The following is an 18,202-nucleotide window of genomic DNA, read 5'->3' as shown; positions in this document are numbered from 1 at the left end:
TGTTTTCTCTCCTTTGCATGGCATGTCTTTTTCATCCACATCCCTTGCACCGATACTTTACCTTTCTCGACACTCACATCACTTGTGCTTTTATTGTGCTTGTCTTCTCGTGCTTTTCTTATAATATATCCTTTCGTCTCCCATCCTCGACTATACGTTCTGTCGTTGACTTTGTGGTTCGTACTTTTTATTTGCCTTATTTCACTTTTCGTGTAGGGCAGTAGTTCGGTCAGTGGAAGTCCTGTTCCATCAACCTCCGGGACTAGCACACCGCGCCGAGGCCGCCGTCAATTGCCTCAGACGCCCGCAACGCCCCGACCCCACGTTACGTACTCCCCGGTAGTCCGTAAGGCCATGCCCGCACAACCCGCGGGGCCTCAGGGCCGGGCCCCGGCCCCTGTTCCCCGCAGATTGTCTCCTGATGTTCCCCAAGGTCCGGTCCCTCTAGCCGGCGTCCCACCGGCCCACCACGGCATGCCCCGCCAGACTCATCACCCTCCACTTCGCTGGGCAGACACAGATGGGGGATCCCTAGAAGGGGACGGCTGCTTTTACAACCAAAACTACGTGCCCCACCACGAACCGCCAGCCCTTGAGCCAGGCAGCAACCCCCACCCTCACCCCTTGGCCAGCCACCAACTGCCGCCTCCTCCTCAGCCGCAGCCGCGCAACCTGCACCCGCTCCCTCCACCGCAGCCGCACCCCGTAAACAACCCCAACCCTCACCCCTTGCCGCCGCACCCGCAGCCAAACCGTACCTCGCCTAGGACCGTCCACCACATGCCCCCATCGACCGCTCCCCTGACCGGGCCCCTTCAAGGCCAAATGCAGCCCCCCGTCCAGCGTCGCCTACCCAACGGTTACCGCTCTTCGTCACCTTCCACACATCTCCATGGACCCCAACACAGTGGGCCTCACAAGGTCCCACCCCCAGCGGGACACCCTAGAGGACCCCGCAAGGGTCTGCATGAACCCTATTGCGAGAAGGAGCAGGACGACTGGTGCTAGCCCACAATACACGGACTGACGTGACATTAGCCAGTCCTTGGAATGTTCCGGCAAGGAATGAAACCAGAATGCTCAAACGTGTAAACAAACTAACAAAAAAACTACAGGAAAAAGAGGTACCAAACGTGTATTGATGTCGCATTCATCACATGACAAAACATGTCAAAGTACAGCTTTGAAGGACGCAAGTTAGAGCGGCGATTTAAAATTTTGTCTCTGGTCAAGAGCTACAGCCACTTACAAGATGTCAAGAGTTGCAACTCCCCCCCAAAAAAGAGACACAAAAGGGTTTGTTTGGGGTTTTTTTTGCTTCCTCAAGCTAACTTGAATTCTGTTGGCTAGAAAGGAAGTCAACTCGAAACCCACCCGGCCACCTGTTTGAATATTGATGAGTTTTATCATCTCTTTTTAAATTAGAACAAAAACTGACGACGAGCCCTTCGCCTTGTACGAGGCGAGAGGCTGTGGCTACGAGAGTTGGGTGGGGGGGGGGGGGGGGCGTCAACTCGGTTAGGCTGGAACCCGAGGAGGTTGGGATCACCCTCCGCCTGGAAAGAAACTATTCACGACTTCCTCCGTCGTGATGGAGAAACAAAGTGATGACGGGTTTAAGCACCAAACCAGTTCTCTGCAGCATTTCTTCTTCTCTTACTGCAGCGGCTGCTTCTTCCGCTTCTTCTCCTACTTCAAAACACGCAAGCTTGAATCTCCCGTTGCACCCTCACACAGCTTTTTTTAAAAAGACTTTAAACCCGGTTTGATCCTGCATGAATGACCAAGAAAAAAAAAAGAGAGAGAATACAAGCAACACAGAGAATCTACTGTATGTCAGGGGGAGGGACATTTTTCTTCCTGTTGTAGCCTGTAGATTTTGGAGGTTAAATTACCTTTGGGTTTCTCTCTCTTTCTCCCCTTTTTTGACATTCCTCTCTTGATAATCTCATATTCACTCAAAAAGGTCATAGAAAGAAGTTACGTGTCATTTTAAGAAAAAAAAAAAAGACTTTTTGCTTGCGTGTCTCCATGTTGCGTGCCAAATGCCTGCCACTCATACAGATGGAAATGCACTTTTTTCTTCTGAACTTTTCTAACAAAAGTGATCATCTTACAATGATAAACTTGGCAAGCAGGGTAAAGTGGATGTGGCAGCGTTCGTCTTTATTGGAAGCATTTCCGAGCTCTTCCCAACACTCCGGAAAGAGATTGACGGACAGAAAGGTGGAGAATGGAGAGAAACTGGTTGTTTTCTTTGACCATAACAAGGGAGCGCATACATGCGATGTAATAATCCTGTGGCGTATTGAGATGGCCCGGCTAGCCACCTTTCAAAGCCTGGGGTGCCGCTGTGGTCCGGTTGCATCATGGGAGGTGGACTTTCTTCAATATACGAGGTCGCCAAAATAGTTTTTCATCTTAAGGCTACACTGGAACCTCCAGGTTGACCACAGTCAAATTTTATCAATTAAAAAGACAAAGTTGAGATCAGTTCCAGGGACACAAGAAGTTGCCTTGCATAGACACAGTCAGTCTTCACAAAAAGTGCTGGCTTGGAATCCACATTTGCTCCTTGACTCAGATAAATCATTTTTCAAAACAACATTCCCAAGTGAAATGCCATTAATTTGTTCCAGCCTTCCAAAAACAAAACAAAAAAACGCATCCAAAAAGGTGTAATGTGTTTTTGTTTTTTTTGAAGTGTGAGAAATAGTATTCTATAGTACTGGACTTTAACGTGGAAAACCTACAGTTCTTAGGGAATGAAATCAATTTTAAAAGATTTCGTCAGAATTCATCTGAATGGCCATTGTGCTGCTGACTGGTTTGGCCACCTGGGAGCAGTATTAGTACTGCTTCCAAGTTTCCAAGTATTTCCCCAGCATGTGCCAGCATTAGCATTAAGCTATGCGACTAAAGGCTCAGCTATGTTCTTCTTTAAAATTCCACGTGTAATTCTCCTTTTAGCTTTAGTTTGGCAGTAAATTTAGACCGGGGAGGGACAGTTCATCCATCCTTGCCCAGCTTGTATTCATTCTTTCATCCCTTTATCCTTTAGATGCAGCCTAAAAGGGTGTTCGACTTTGGAGGTTCCACTGTATTTCGAATTTGGAGGGTTTGATCGAGAGACAGGCCGAAGCAAGCAACACTTGATTTCTGACCCCTGTCCCATCAAGTTTATATGTGGTGTCCCAAAAGTCACTATTCAACTCCTTGTTTCTATTTCATCTCAGATGGACGTGAGGTCATCAGCATTTGGCAGCATCGGTTTCGCAGTTTTTGAAAGCGTATCATTCCCTTGCCCATGGCTTTGCAATTGTTTTGACTTTATTTTGTTAACGTCAATGATTGAACACTTTTACTTGTTAGCTTTCGTCCATAGTTTTCATTAATTTGAATAACCTGGATTATAGTAGCCTGGTGACAATTTTGCAAAGCCGTTCCAATGTCATTCATGGGCAAGCAAATGAGATGCTTATGGAACTGCAATTCTGTCAAATGCTGCTGGCCTTGCGTGTGTTTGAATCATTACCTGAAACGAAATAAGAAAAAAAGGAAGTGACTTTTCGGACACGTGGTATATTTAATGTTCAAAAAATGCATCCCAATTATCCAGAAACTGTTTGAAGAAAAACATCCCATGTCCTGTATTTCCCAAATTCCGATCCACCTGTGACCTTCACGATAACACCCCCCCCCCCCCACACACACACAACCCCAGCCCACACAAAAAAACATTTGAGCTCATTTTGCCACGACCAGTCTGCCTTGTCTGTTTGAACACACACGGGCAATTGAAAAACATGAGGTCACTCAAGGTCACAGTCAGGGGCTGAAAAGATGTCGGGGCTTTGTTATGGTCCAAGAAAACACCACCGCTTTGTCTGCCTCACGTGTATATAGTCAATTTCTTTCTGTGTGTTTCTACATGTGCCTCCGACTCACACAACACCACTGTCAGCATTTTTAGCGTTATGTGTAACTGTTATTTTCTGTTTTATCACATATTGACCACAGAATGCACCCCAGAAAAAAAAAATTTAAAAAAAAAATAGATAAACCTATCAGTGTCTTTCCAACCTCAGCGGAATGTCACGGACAAGTATTTTTTCACAACACTTTGGAATGAGATAGCACACAAGGTATGTAGCGAATACTTGTGGTGTGTGTGTGGGTGTGGGTGTGTGAGGTAGTGACATTTTTCCTCATTGGTTGCACACTTTCTGCCTCAAAAAAAAAATGTGGGCGTGTATGTTTGAACTGCGGTCTTTCATTGTTTGTGCGGAACAGCCCTTGACATCCCACCTTAAATGTGGGGACATTTTTTGGGGTGTATATTTTGACTGGTCTGCACCTAAAAAAAAAAAAGAAAAAGATGCCGTGCGTGTGTATGCATGTGTGAGTTATCATAAATGGAACGTGCAAAGCTCAGATCAATCACCATCCTTTTTCTTTTTTTTGTCTATGCTGCAGTGAAAGCCACACTAATTAACCACACCAAGTCTTCAAAGAGCAATGTAAAGCCGCAAATGAGAGGAAAACAATGTTTTTATTTTAAAAAATAGAAATGTTAAAAAAAAAAAGTTTTAAAAATATCTAGTTCAAAAACTGCATGTGCTATGTGCATGCCACACTGTGGGTTAACAGTCATCTTCAGGACACAAAAGAAAAACAGACTAATGAATTCATAGATATTGTAAAAATGATATATAAAATAGATGTTTGTTTTTTTAAAGAAGCAACCTTTTTTTCTTCTATTTTTGAAAACAAAAAATATTACAAAAAAGGACAAAAAAAAAACAAGGGATCAAAATACAAAGGAGACTTTGGTGAGAGTATTTTTTTCCTGTTATGGGCTCAAGGCACAACACAATGTTGAATGTTGAAGACACCACAGCATATATGGAGAAAAAAAAAACAAAGAAAAGAAGTGCAGATCCAATGATGATGTGTTTTGCCGATATTTGTCGTATGTGGAGAGGGTTACCAAACTGGAGAATACTTGGCTGTGGAACCTCTGATCTCTCACTCACTCTGTCCTTTTCTCTCCTTTTCCGTCTTTCCGACGCTGTCTCTTTCACACTCTTATCTCTCTGATCACTCTCGACCTGTCTCACCACAATTTCTACCAGTGCATTTTGTAATTCCAAGCAACTCTTCCTAAAGAATAATATAAATAAATAAAATTTAAAAAAAACTGAGAGAATGCACACTGGGTTGTCTAAGAGTCATTTCTGGGTCACCAGGTTGTTTTGCAGTTTTACAACAATCAGCTAGAACAGGGTTTTCCAAAATCCGTAGTAGTGGTTACTCCAGTACTCTCACCCCCCCCCCCCCCCACACTCACACACACATTTTTAAAACTACTGGTACACTTGTAACACTGCCCACCCCAGCCCCCTTTTTTAACAGCAGTGCAGGCCATGTCAAAAATTATTTTTACAACTGGATAAGCTGTGGGCCGCTCAATAACGGATGGCAAGCTATTAATGCCCCCCAGGCCGTAGTTTGGACACCCATGACCTAAAATGTCACAAAAATGAAGGGGAAAGCAGCATGATGTGCAAGTGGTTAGCATATCAACCCAAAGCCAGACAGAAAAGGCAGCACGTCACCCTAAGTTTGGCGCGACTATGCTTTTCATTGTAATGTACGATACTTAGAAGGAAGGTTGCCACATGTACAGTAAAATAAGGAAACGTCCTTAAAAAATTTTACACCCAACGTACGTGCAAAGTCTATGAAAATACAGTAGTCTGCTACATTAACTTGCAAAATGGCCGCCCCCTACGGTGGATAAAAACGACCGCTTAAATCGCATTCCGCAATATAAATCAGAATACCGTGCTTCGACTAATGGGACTGCCTTAGGCCATAATATTGTAAAGTACATTTTGGTGTGACTTCTCCTTTAAATGAAGACAATCACTTTAGTCAAATAGTTGCCTGCATTCTGTTCACTCATCTACAGAGGGCAGCACTGCCCTGTAAATAGAAAATTGCAAGCTTTTTCGAAACAAAATGAAAAGGATGCTTCCATACAATGTACTACATGATCTAAATAAATCATCCATCCATCCATTTTCCGATCCGCTTATCCTCACAAGAAAGATTTTTTTTAAATAAATAAAATACTACACGGAAACCAAAAAAAATGTACATCACATGAAAGTACTACATTTCATCACTGGTACCCACACAGACGGATTAATATACTAAAATATCTCGAATACATTGCTCATTTGTCATTCCCAACTGACAGTGGGAAAAAATCGATAGTATTGCAACAATACCGATTGTTGTTTTCCACAGTGAAACAGAATCCCTCATAAATAAATAAAAATTGCTAAAAGTTGAACAACTGCTTCCTAAAAGTACAATAGCTTATAGAAAAAAAATAGACTTGAAGAGAGAACTTGTTACAAATCTTTTATTAAGATATTCATCATTGACTCCATTTGGACATGTTTTATTTTACAGTTTGTTAATGTGCAATTACCGTCAATAATGTTGGGTCACAGTTACAGGGCTTTCACAAAGTTATTGGCACTTGGAACACAGAAAGAAGAGGTGGTGAGGTGGCGGCGCTGCGGGGTTTGACAGGGGGGGTGTGGGGGGCGAGGGGCCAAGCCAGTTACTGTGCGGGTTGTGATCAAGCAGCGCCGTTTTTCAGGGTAAATACTGGATACGCCTCATGCTGTGAGTGGACAACAAACAACCTTACCTCTACGTGTGTCTATGCGTTATATACAGTATTCCTCTATACATATATATAGATATATATATATCATATTTATATATGTACCATTGTGTGACACTAGGATCTCCATGCCAAGGCACACATCATCCGTTCATGTGTGTAGGTTGACGTGTGTGGAGTGTAAACACATTTTGAGGGACGAAAAAAAAAAAAAAAAAAAAGGACACTCATTCGCAAAGCTTGTAGTCAATAGACAGTGAAGACGAAGGCTCTCACAGAAGGGTTCACCTTGAAGTTTGGAGTGGGCGAGGCCACGGCCGAAATCCTGCACTCTGCCCGGACCGCTGACGTCAAAGCGAGCAAAACGCTTGCTTCCTTGGAAAAGAGTGCTGATTCACAGCTACTACTGCAGCGCGGGAGCCAATGAGTCATCAGTTAGAAGGGAATCCGAATCAGTCAGTGCATCTGTGCGATGCTGATTTAGGACCTCGTTATTAGTCACACGTCTCCCGCTGCCGACGTTCTTGGTTTTGAGCAGTTGGAGAAGAAGAAAATTCAGTGCAAAACTGAAGGGTATTTCTCGGACTGCAACAGTGGAGGTATGCCGACGACTTGCAACAGAGCGATGAGCATCAAAACTCTTTGCGAAGACATTTGCTGATTGTGGGGAACTGATTGTTGATTCATTGGGGGGGAACATGAGCTGGAGTCCACGACTTGGCGCTGTTGACTCGGTCTCGACTCGTTTGCTAGCTTGTTTAAAACGTGCCCTTGAGGACCACAAGTAGCCCGCAGACCCCGTTCTAAAACTATCTTAATTCATACTAACATGGGAAATTGGCAGCAGAATAAACCTGACTGGGGGAGTTGTCTTAAGTCAATTCAAAACAGACAACAAATAAATGTCACAACTACAACGAAACACACACACACACATGAGAAAATAGTAGTAAGCCAGTGAGCATTTGAAAGTTGAGTCCAAGCACAAGGCTGCTGATGCTGTGGTGGAGGTGAACAAAACACCGGGAAGCACAACAGTCTTCAAAAGATTTCTGCAGAGGTAAGTGGAGTGCTCGTATGAGGTTTTGTAGTTATTTACTGCTTCATCCCAAAAGTACTGCATCTCTCTTTGCATTTTTGTTTTCTTTTTAAATCTCACAACACACATTCTTGTGGTTTCAAAAAGGATGAATGGGGGTGATGCGTATTTTAAGTGAGGTTGAGCTGGCCAGGAATGGAAAAAAGAAGCACAGCAAGCCACTCGCGTTAACACTTGAGCAAGAAAAAAAACAAACACCTTTGCGTCCGACATGTCGGCGCGTTGAGGGTTTTCCTGAAGACACGCGTGCGACGCTCCGCACAGTCTCAGTAACAAAGTCATTCAGTAACAGGAACATTGAAATCAAAGGCGTGTCGTCTTGCCACTTAAAACTGAACCGCGTGCAGATTGGAGGGAGGAAAGGACAAATTCTACCTCAACGGGTTGAATCAACACATCACTAGTCAATAAGGTGCACGAACCGCCGGTTCTTCTCCCTAAGGTGCGAAAACCTCCACCCTGCCTCATATGGAAGGACTTCCAAAATAAAAAGGTATCAACACACCGATTCCTCCTTCACATCCACACAAACACAGAGAAAAGTCAACCAGAGCCATTTTGCTGCGGACGTCTCTCGTACCGAACAAAATTCCGCTTGTTCTCCATTTTAAAGGCACATTCCACGATTCCATAAATATGACCTCCCCCACCCGGAACACGATTAGAATACAAAGTACAGTAGTCATTTTGGGGGGCCTTAACTTCCCTGCACGTCATTGTCAAAACAGTCGAGCCAGCTGATTCCGTCTACCTGCTTTTCGGCTCATTAACGGAAGATGAAATGCGTCAAAAGTAGCAGTTCCACTGCCCATTCCATCCGTACCGCACCAGAACATAACCACCAATTATTCACGGTGCAACGATGCCGTATCATACTTCTTTCCACTGTATAAAATTAGCACGTCTCCTCAATTGCCGCCGCCTCCTTCAACAAAACGTCGAGAATTTAAAACAATCCCCCCCGTCCCCGTCCCCGCTCGCACGTCGCTGCAGGCGCGGGCACGCGTACAAATATAGCTTCTCTTCTAAAAATATGACCATCTTTTCATTACCTGTTGACCACAAAAGTATTCATTGGAGTCATCTCAGTAAAAACCTGCTCCCTGTCACTCTGATCACTGGTCAAGCTTGCTAAAAATATACAAAACAAAGATGGGGGGGGGGGGGTATTTATATAACACTGCACAGTAAAACACAACAAAAGGTAGATTTGGTCGAACTCAGTTGTGGTGGGGCTGGGGGGGGGGGGGGCACGAAAACTTGAAGATCGATAAGTGGAAGATCAAATTGGAGAAGATACACACAAACACACACTTACTGGCACGCTCATTTTGGGAGTTTGTGGAACAAAAAGTAGGCATTCTCGCACGGGGGTTAATTAAGAAAAATAAAAAATGCCACCAACGCTTACATTCAATACAAACTACGAACGACGGAGAGCCTTTGGAGCATTTAATCGACAGCCTTGATATTCACTTGGAGGTCTGTGTACTCCGATAATCCTACTGGTGCATTGAATTGAAGTGTCAAATAGATTTATGCTCATACTTATGCACTATTGGAATACAAATAAAGGGTACACATATATGTTTGTGTGTGCGTGTGTGTGTGTGTGTGTGTACGTCTGACATCAAATTTGCTATAGTGAAAAGTCCCCTGTTGTGAAAAATGTCTGGCTGCAAACATGATTTCATTGTAGAGAAGTTCTACTGTAGTTGGGCGCAGGGGTGTCACGAGTGCAGCCCAGCCGTTACAAGTATGGTCCAATTGCACACGAATAGGCCAAAACTAGCGCATGGACTTCAAGCTGGATATCAAGTCTATCCAAATAAATGCTCCAGTTCCATAACTAAGTGGCTACCTCGCCATGCACCCTCCCCTCCTCAGGTTCCGGCATCAACTCATACCACCGAGCACTACTGGGAATGTATTTCATATGCGACAACCAATGTGCTGGCACTCCTTAAAAGGGCGAGGAGAGGCAGAGGACAGCCGGGTGCCCTCTCACGCGCTCCCTCCCTTCGAAAAGCTCCGTTATACAGTCTCAAAAGAAAAACAAAGGTCGCTTCCGTGTCCCGGTTACGGCCGTAGCGGTGTAGTATAGACAGTCACATGTGAGAGTGAGGAGGCAAGCGCAAGTGGGAAATACTGCCGCGCGTGTCGCTAAACGTCCCCCCGACGCCACGCTCAAAATAACGCTCCCACGTCCCCGCTCACGCCCGGTAAGGATTCACCTGAAGAGCCGCCCGACTCGGCGCCGGCCGAGGCTGAGGCTTCGAGGGAGGCGGGGTCGAACGCCGGGTCGGCGCCCAGGGTGTCGTCCTCCGCTTTGACGCCGTCGGAGAGGAAGGCGGAGTAAGCGTCGCTCTCGGCGATCAGCAGCTTGAGCTTGGGGATCCAGCTCTTGCGCACCACTCGCCGGGCGTTGGTGCACATGTCGGCGGCGATGGCGTTCATCTCGCTCTCTTTGAAGCTGGTGGCAAAGTTCTGGCAGTAAACTGGCGCGAGGGGAGGAGAAGCACAACATGAGCGGAGCCTTCTCCGCTGGCCTATCGCGTATTTCACGCCGCCGGTTGTGGAACCAATCAGACTTTCGATTTGCCTGGCCCGAAATAACGTAACGCGTGCTCACATTTGACCGCATGGAGCACTCTGTTGTCCAGGGGCTTGCGGCTGGGGTCGTTGGTGGATGAGCGGATGCCGGTTCCGCAGCTGTTGGCCAGCGTGTTCCTGGGTAAGGGTGTGAACGGAAGGCCAAAAGTAAGAAAAAGCAAATGTTCATCCGGCACCAAAAAGCAAGAGGTGGGCACGGGAGAGCAACCTGTCAAAGAAGGCAGCCAGCAGCCTCCTCAGCAGCACCTTGTGTCTGGTCCCGGCACTCACATGACAGTTCATCAGCTGGGCCCGGGAAATAAAAACAGACGTACCTGCGGACACCCAACCAGAGAAGAGCACCAATTTGATATATTTACCGCTTCAACATTCCAGTGGAAGATTCACTCCGATTTTGTTTCCCTTTCTATATCTCCATTCTTATCAGATCAGAGGATACCTATCGGTTAGACACGCGTACCTGAGACCAGCTCGAGTTTCTCAGCAGGATCTCCCTCCTCATACAGTTTGGGATGACAGCGGTTGCCGATTTGGGCAATCAACTCCGCCGGGAGACAAGTGAGGTCGCGGCCACGCATGCGCCCCCGCGTCTCCGTGTGGTCGGGAAGAGCTTCCACCCGCTCGCCGGCAGCTGAGAGAAACGCGACGCGGACACATTAGAGGCTCAGTGGCACCCGCGCAAATGCCGATTCAATCGGATGTCATGTCGGTTACCTGTGGCCCCCATGTTGAGCATGCTGTACATGGTGTACATGTTGCAGATTTGCCTGTACTGCTCTTCAGCGCACTCCTCTGTGCCCTCTTCCTCCTCTTCATCGTCGTGGTAGCTGACGGGTGAGTCGCTAGCGTAGGTGCTCAGGGTGCCCGGGCTGGCGCCCTCTGACATGCCCACGCCGGATGCAGAGGTCCCATTGGTGCTGGCACTACCACTGAGTCCGCCGCCCGCCATCATGCCAGCCAGGCTGGTCGCCGTGGCCCCCATGCCCATGGCCAGTCCGAGAGCTCCGGGGCTCTGGATGGCACTGCCTCGCGCCGCCTCCTGGGAATAACGCGCGGCCTTTCTGGCGCCCCCTCCTGCCCCGGAGCCTCCTCCTCCTCCTCCGTCGCGGCTGCTACCGCCCTCCCACAACCGCTTGGCGACAGGAGCGCAGACCACGGAATGAGCGGCGGCTTCCGGTTGGCTCGCGGGCTGCTCCGTCTTCACCCGTGACACTAACGGGAGAGGCGTCAAGCAGGCGGCGGGCCGGGCCGCGCCGGTACCCGTCTGCGTTACGGGGCTCTGAGGTTCCGATGGCGGAGCCTCCTCCGCGTTGAGACCCTGGGAATCGCAACTGGGGGAGGAGACCTGAAAATGAGCATGTCGACAAATTCGGCGTCAGCAAATAACACACATTGGTGACGGGTGCACCGCCGCTAGAAAAAAGGCGCTGCAAATAAGTTATTATGTATATGATCATACGTAGAGTTTGACAAAATGCAAGAAACCAGCAAAAACTAACTGGAATGATATTAAGTTAATAAAAGTAACGATAGCTACAGCAGAAATGGCCTTTGTTTTCATGCTTGTCAATTAAAATCTTGACAAATCATCCACACGTTAAAAAACTAAAACTAACAAAACTAAAATGAACCAAGCATACCAAGTGCAAAAAAATAAAAAGCTATAAAAACAAACAAGCCTGCTCGAAAAACTAAATACGATTAAATGAATGTGAAAACCAAATAAAAACTCAAATGAAAAATCCAAAACGAAGACAAACCTGCAAGTCAGGCGTGTTGTATATTAATCATTGTAATGAATGAACCGATTAAGCAGTGCCGTCGTTCAAACTCTGCGCTTTCCCACTATCAGACTTGCAAAGCAGATTAAATCCCGTGAGCACATTAACAAATTCTCATAAAGCTACCAGCGGTCAGAGTCCACACCAATCAAATCTTGCCCTGACATAATGCGGGGGGGAATTAATTGCGAATGAATATCTTCCAGCGTTCATCTCAATTACTGGCCAAACTGGAAAATTGAACATCGACACCAAGTCGAAATCAAACGCGGGAGTTTATTTTATTTATTTTTTTACCTTGAGGAAGAATTCGGTGCCTTTTTCCATGATCTGTTGGATCTGCAGGAAGCCGGCAGTGTACATGAGAAGGAACTGGTCCCCCACCGTCATGCTGAGACGGCCGGTGTAGCAGAAGGCCAGAATCTGTTGGAAGCTCTGCGGCTGCACAGCCGGAGGGAGCTCCACCACGGTGGGGCCGCCCTCGTTGCCGCTGCAGCCGCCGCTACTGCCGCCGTTGCTGAACAGGTCCCGGAAATAAGAACTGCTCGCGGCCAAGACAGCACGGTGAGCCTTTCACAAAACAAACAATCCGATTAGAATTATTGAGAAAAAAAAATTTGAATTCATTTTGTGACCAAGCTCCTAAGCCCCGCCCCTTTTTTGTTGAACGTTTTCAATCAAGAAAAATAGCACCGTATTGTGTCAAAACACAAAGTCGATTTCACATTTGCTTTCCTGGCCTGTGTCAACTTGCCTAACTCACTCGATTCACTTTCCATGTGTGCGTGAGGTTGCTCTCGCGGAATAAAACACCATCTGACTCTCGGTGTTCTGATCACCCATCTCCACGTATGTCCTTCCAACGGCGTCAAACTGATCCTACCCGTGGAGTTGTACTATTCTTCTTCAAGCCGCATGCGAGTTCTGATGTATTTTCATTCTTCCCATCCTTTATGGAATGTTTTGGAAGGGAGAAAAGCAGGAGCCTACCTTGAAGGCGTGCCCCTTCACCACCACGGAGACGTCACAGTAGAGGCCCTGCAGACGTTGCTCGTTCAGACACTCTAAAACGTTGTTGCCAAAGTTTGGGATCGCCATCTGGAGGGTCTGGGCCATGGTGCGCCAATGCACACCAACAAAGGCTCTGTTCGGGAAAAGAAAACAAACAAAAAATAATAAATCGAGAGGATTTTCAATGCAGACGAGTGCGACTCACGACAGCGCCGAACGCTCTTTTACACTGCATGCCGGCTGGAGGCTTTACACAATCAGGATTTCAGAGGCGATCACCAACGGCGATTTAAAAAATAAATTAATAAAATAAGGATCAGGGTGAGCCCAGCTGACTTTGGGCGAAAGCCGGGCTACGCCCTGGACTGGTCAACAGTCGATCTCGGGGCACACGGAGACAGACAAACGTTCACAATTACAATCGTCGCCGTCACCGAATAGGGAAGTGAACTCATGCGGCCAGCATCAAACTCAGGTGAGTGTACCACTTACGTCATCGCCAAGCAACACATTGCGACGGCTTTTCATTTCAATCGCCAAAAACCTGAAATCAACATCACCTATATGGCACTTTTTCACATACCACAGGTGGTTCTGGAACGTATCCCCCCCCCCGAACGGTGATAAATGGGGCTTCAGTGTTTGTTAGCTATCTGGCGCACGCAATTCTTCACACAGCCCCATTGAAGGCGCCGACGAAACGACGATATTTGTTCAAGATTTGGCGGACAATCTGCATTCCATTAATCCCATACGTCACGTCGGCCTCTCAGGAACCGTTACTGGCCGAGCTCAATGAAAGCCTGTTTTATGTTCTGTCTTCTATGAGCCACAAAATCCAGTGTCCTTAGATAACTGGGTCATGTGCTGTTGTTCTGTGTGTGTGTGTGTGTGTGTGTGTGTGTGGCTTCGACAAACAGCAGATAGCATGATTCTATTCACTGTACACAAAACATTCAAAAGCAAACATCTTGCAACTGTGCCCCTTCTAAAAGACACTGTCGGGCAATCTCTGACTCTGTACTTTTTTTTCCCGTGCATATGATCCCTCATGCCAATCGAACCCTCGATGATCCAATCGATCTCGTATCTTGTGAGCGTACATATGTTTACCCTTTACTGAAATGAAAGCAAATGGCAATGTTAATGTAACCTTTACAGCCGCCAGATATGCATTTAGAGCAGGGGTGTCAAATTCATTTTCATCACGGGTCCAATTGCCCTTCGAAGGCTGGAATGGATGCCACATTGAATGTATACATTTTCTCCGAAGCTTTCAACTAAAATAAGGACCAAAAAAAAATAAAGTTGAATTTAATTACTCCGAAGTGGAGCGAGGCTAGCTTGGAAAAGAAACTCGCACGCGGGAATTTGAGCGCTACGTGTACACGACGACAAGCGGGCTGGCAAATATTACTAAAGGTAACGTTTTTGTTGATTTTTTTTTTAACTCGTTAGCTCATGTAATCTATCCGTCCATCAAGAGTTAGAAGGTACTCTGTGGAGTGTGTAGACTACACTCTGTCATGTATTGAATTTGCAAGCTATGCTTTTGTCAGTGTGCCCGTTTCATGCCTCTCACAAAGCGCAGCTCCCCGTGTGATACTTTTTAAGTAAACGAAAACCGAACAAATTAAAGCCTCGTCGCAGAACGGCCTCATCACTACTTAACTGGAGCAAAGCATCTTCCACTAAATCGTCAGGCCCAAGTCAAACTTGTCTCAGTCCAAGTCGAAGCTTCGGCAAATTACTTTACTGAGCGTAGCTTGCTCCCTGCGACTCAAAATGAAAAGAGCAAATCCATTTAGCGAGTAAATATGACATGCAGGAGACAGTTTGTTTTAGTCGATCACATACAATGATGTAAAAATGTGGAGGTATCGTCATGACTTGGACTTGTGTGGCTTTTTCTCGGATGAGCTCACCTCACTATCCGTCATGTAAGACATGGTGGTGGCATGCCGCAAAAAGAATTCAGAAATCTACAGAAACATTCTGTCTATAGAAGGAAAATGCAAAAAAAATTAAATAAATTATGCTAATAACAAGATTCTTTGAAGACTGTTTCAATACGTTTGCTTCTTTAAACCTAAGAATGTCGAGTTTCGTTGACAATGCTAGTTTGTAAGTTGTGTATCAGATGCCGATGTCAGTGCCTGAAGCTAAAGGCTGAAATGACACCCCCCGCCCCCCACCCGGTCTTCATCTTTTGATGTCCAAAGCAAACTAAATGAATGTATGGTGGGAGTGACCAGTGAAGGCTGGTGAGAGCAGCCCCATCATATCCAAAGCCTTTCATTTGGGACTTCGCCAAGCTCCAGGGTAAAGAGAAATGCTCTCTTTGTCTCACTCGAGCTCCCTCTCCCTCATACTAAAACACAGATGCGCACACACCAACTCAAACAAACCCACAAAAGGCACACTGACTCGCACACAGACAATAAAGCTTGTTTACGGATTGGCGAGCCGCAGTGTGCACACATGCTTGCACATGAAGACACACAAACACTGGGTTTGGAGAGGAGGGGCCGGGGGAGGGGGGGGGGGGGGTGGTTGCACAGTTTGCTCTGACAGTAAAAGAGATGTGATGGAGCGTGCATGCGTCTTTATGCACCAAGGAGGGGCAACCGAGTCTCGAAGAGAACAGAGAGATCATCCCAGGTCGCCCTTCCGTTCAACCGAGTGCCCAGAATGCCATTTAACTTCAAATCAAAACACTCAACCGGGCAGGTTGGAAAAGTGGGTCAAACACGAAGCACACTCAAGAGCTTTTCATCATGTCTAGCGAATGACTTGCATGCTTTTTTTCAAATTCTACATTTGGTGGTGTGACAGTGAGCACTTCAAAAATGAAGCAGCCCTTTTGGGCTGCTGAACTGTAGAGTCATTGCTGCAGCTGGCACACAATGCTGATTTTTTTTCTGTAGGCATTTCCTGGTTCCCGTGTGCCCGCATCAAGTTATGGCAGACAGTGTCTGGTTATTCCTGCATTCAAACCCACATACTGTATTATATTATCGAGACGTTACACACAAGCATCTGCACTCGTATGTTTTACCCGAAAGGGATGCTGGGTAACCAGGGGCACACGAGGACTCGGTGCCAGTCTACCAGCCGGCTGGGCTCTCTCGACTGTCGGCTGGCACCGGAGGCGACGCGAGGGAGGCGCCACGGGCTGGCAGCGAGAGCCCGGCGAGCGCCAGGTTGTCCCCGCGGCTGACGTGCGGTCAAATTGCACTCCGAATGCGTCCCCCCAAAAGCCCCCCCCCCCTTCGCGAACGACTACATTCGTCGCGACAGTCTCGTGGGACTGCAAGAGCCGATCACCGTCTTCCCCAATCCGCAGTGGGCCTGTGGAGGTAGCTAACGGCTAAAGCTAACTGTTAAATATTTTGGGCTCACCATCCACCTCGTGCGCACTCAATCCAACAAAAATTAAACATTTCCACGTCGGCCCGCACTCCTAAACACACAAACACACACGGAGCACTTACTGTCAAGGCGGGCGAGGTAGCTCGGCTGCGACGTCGCTTATCAAGCACCCAAATGTGGCTTATTTAAATATTTTGGTGATGGGGGAAATCGCTCCCCCTGCCAGTCTCCATTCTACCGACATCAACAGGTCATCCCGGGACACGCAGCAGCTGAGCGCGAGCCAGACGGAACCAGTGCGGCAGCGAGCGGGGGTGGGGGAGGGCACACAACAACGAGCAATTCTTCCCAAGTGCAGTTAGCGAGGGCTGTCTTGACGCACACCTGACCGCCGCCGCATTTTGCCGTGTTGGTGACAAAGAGCAACACGGTGCGGGGCTTTCGCACCCTCGCTTTATGAGCAACAGGCGGCTTGGGGAAGTCGGGGTAACCTGGACTCGTCCCCTACGTTCTCCCCTAACTTTAAAAGTCCCGTATCAGCCGGATTCTTCGCCGTCATCATCGGCGGCAACCTTGACGTGAAGCGCAAACTGGCTCTCCGACACTTGGCTTCTCCTTCTCCTCTTCTTCCGCCGCCACTGGATCCTGAGACGACCCCCCCCCCCCCTTTTGTCTTCCCTCCCTCCACTCGCGTTCCCCCGGCGCACGAGACGCTCACTCACCACCTTCGACTGGAACTCCGATAGCGATTGTCGTGATCTTCGGTGACTGCGGACCACGGAAACATTGATGGCGCAGGGTTCAATAAAACGAGCGCGTCATTCCAGACTTGTAGGCTTGGAGAATCATCAGCAAGCGAGCATGCTGGCCCATCCTTAAAAAAAAAGTAATAATAATAATAATAATGGTGGGGCGCTCTATTTTAGTGCTGCTGCTTTCCCCCTAACTGGAGCTCGAAAGAGGGCGCATACAACACCAATTCTGCTTTCTATTCATGGCTCCACATTTTAGAGTTCATTCTATTTGTTTTCAAATTTCGAAATGGGATCAACCCAGTTTACCTCTATCCATTGTTAAAATTCATTTGAAGACACATCTTCACTCTTTGGCCTTCGACTTTGGGTCACTGTTCGAGTGTTTTTGGTGTCTACTGTGTAAGAATTAGTATCATTCCTTTCTGTTTTTATTCACTATTTTCACTTTCTTTTGTTGTTATTGTAGTTATATGTAAAGTGCCTTGTTACAGCTGCAGCTGTTGTGAAATGCACAATTATAAATAAAATTATATGATTGTATTGTATAATGCTTGTCAACAAACACAGGTGTAAAAAGTACACAGTGAAGCAGTGAAGTGTTGTTAGCAAACCATTGACTTTGTATTTGAACATCATTCCAGCTTCACTGGAATTGGTGTTTGCGCATTAACAGCTCGACATTTTTGCATGCATCGCCAGACAACCGCGCGAGCCCACTAAAATACTCGGTGGGTGTCGACGCAGTATGGACGCCTGGGGTCAACACCCTTTGGAAATTGACAGCTGTTTCCCAAAGCCTTTTTAGCTCAAAACAGATACTGACAAAGAATGAACTTTTTTATTACCACCAATTGTAAAGTTTTTTTTT

At 46.8% G+C, this 18,202-nt stretch overlaps 2 protein-coding genes across 9 annotated transcripts in view; one reads left to right on the top strand and one right to left on the bottom strand.

The window, feature by feature from the left end:
* cacna1aa (calcium channel, voltage-dependent, P/Q type, alpha 1A subunit, a) overlaps positions 1-5,213 on the top strand; it is a 58,483-nt gene extending 53,270 nt beyond the window's left edge. For 7 of the 8 annotated variants that reach the window (XM_086132792.1, XM_086132790.1, XM_086132791.1 and 4 more), the window contains one exon: positions 217-5,213. In XM_086132792.1, the coding sequence (XP_085988918.1) occupies positions 217-1,008 (792 nt within the window). In that variant the 3' untranslated portion in view covers positions 1,009-5,213. The remainder of the gene's footprint in view (positions 1-216) is intronic. The other variant, XM_086132797.1, reaches the window with a different exon arrangement.
* A 1,206-nt stretch (positions 5,214-6,419) lies between these two features.
* nacc1a (nucleus accumbens associated 1, BEN and BTB (POZ) domain containing a) lies at positions 6,420-17,242 on the bottom strand. Its single transcript, XM_086133570.1, has 8 exons — positions 16,702-17,242; positions 13,187-13,340; positions 12,494-12,766; positions 11,130-11,760; positions 10,876-11,046; positions 10,624-10,729; positions 10,435-10,532; positions 6,420-10,300 (listed from the first exon to the last, which is right to left on the bottom strand). Exons 2-8 carry the CDS (start codon positions 13,310-13,312, stop codon positions 9,990-9,992), a joined length of 1,716 nt encoding a protein of 571 aa, XP_085989696.1. The 5' UTR covers positions 13,313-13,340; positions 16,702-17,242; the 3' UTR covers positions 6,420-9,989.
* Positions 17,243-18,202: the final 960 nt, after the last annotated feature.

This window comes from Hippocampus guttulatus, chromosome 16 (genome assembly GCF_054856545.1).
Source record: "Hippocampus guttulatus isolate MCC_2025c chromosome 16, RoL_Hgut_1.0, whole genome shotgun sequence".
Lineage (NCBI taxonomy): Eukaryota > Metazoa > Chordata > Actinopteri > Syngnathiformes > Syngnathidae > Hippocampus > Hippocampus guttulatus.
Note: the sequence above shows the minus strand (reverse complement) of the source record. Positions and strands in the feature narration are given on the sequence as shown.

Bases quoted from the DNA above. Each gene is read 5' to 3' on its own strand.
- nacc1a (XM_086133570.1), bottom strand. From the start codon at position 13,312: ATGGCCCAGACCCTCCAGATGGCGATCCCAAACTTTGGCAACAACGTT. The intron at 10,533-10,623 runs GTTGCTCTCCCG...ACCCTTACCCAG, and splicing joins CTGGCTGCCTTCTTTGACAG to GAACACGCTGGCCAACAGCT. The intron at 10,301-10,434 runs GTGAGCACGCGT...CCCTCGCGCCAG, and splicing joins AGTGCTCCATGCGGTCAAAT to TTTACTGCCAGAACTTTGCC.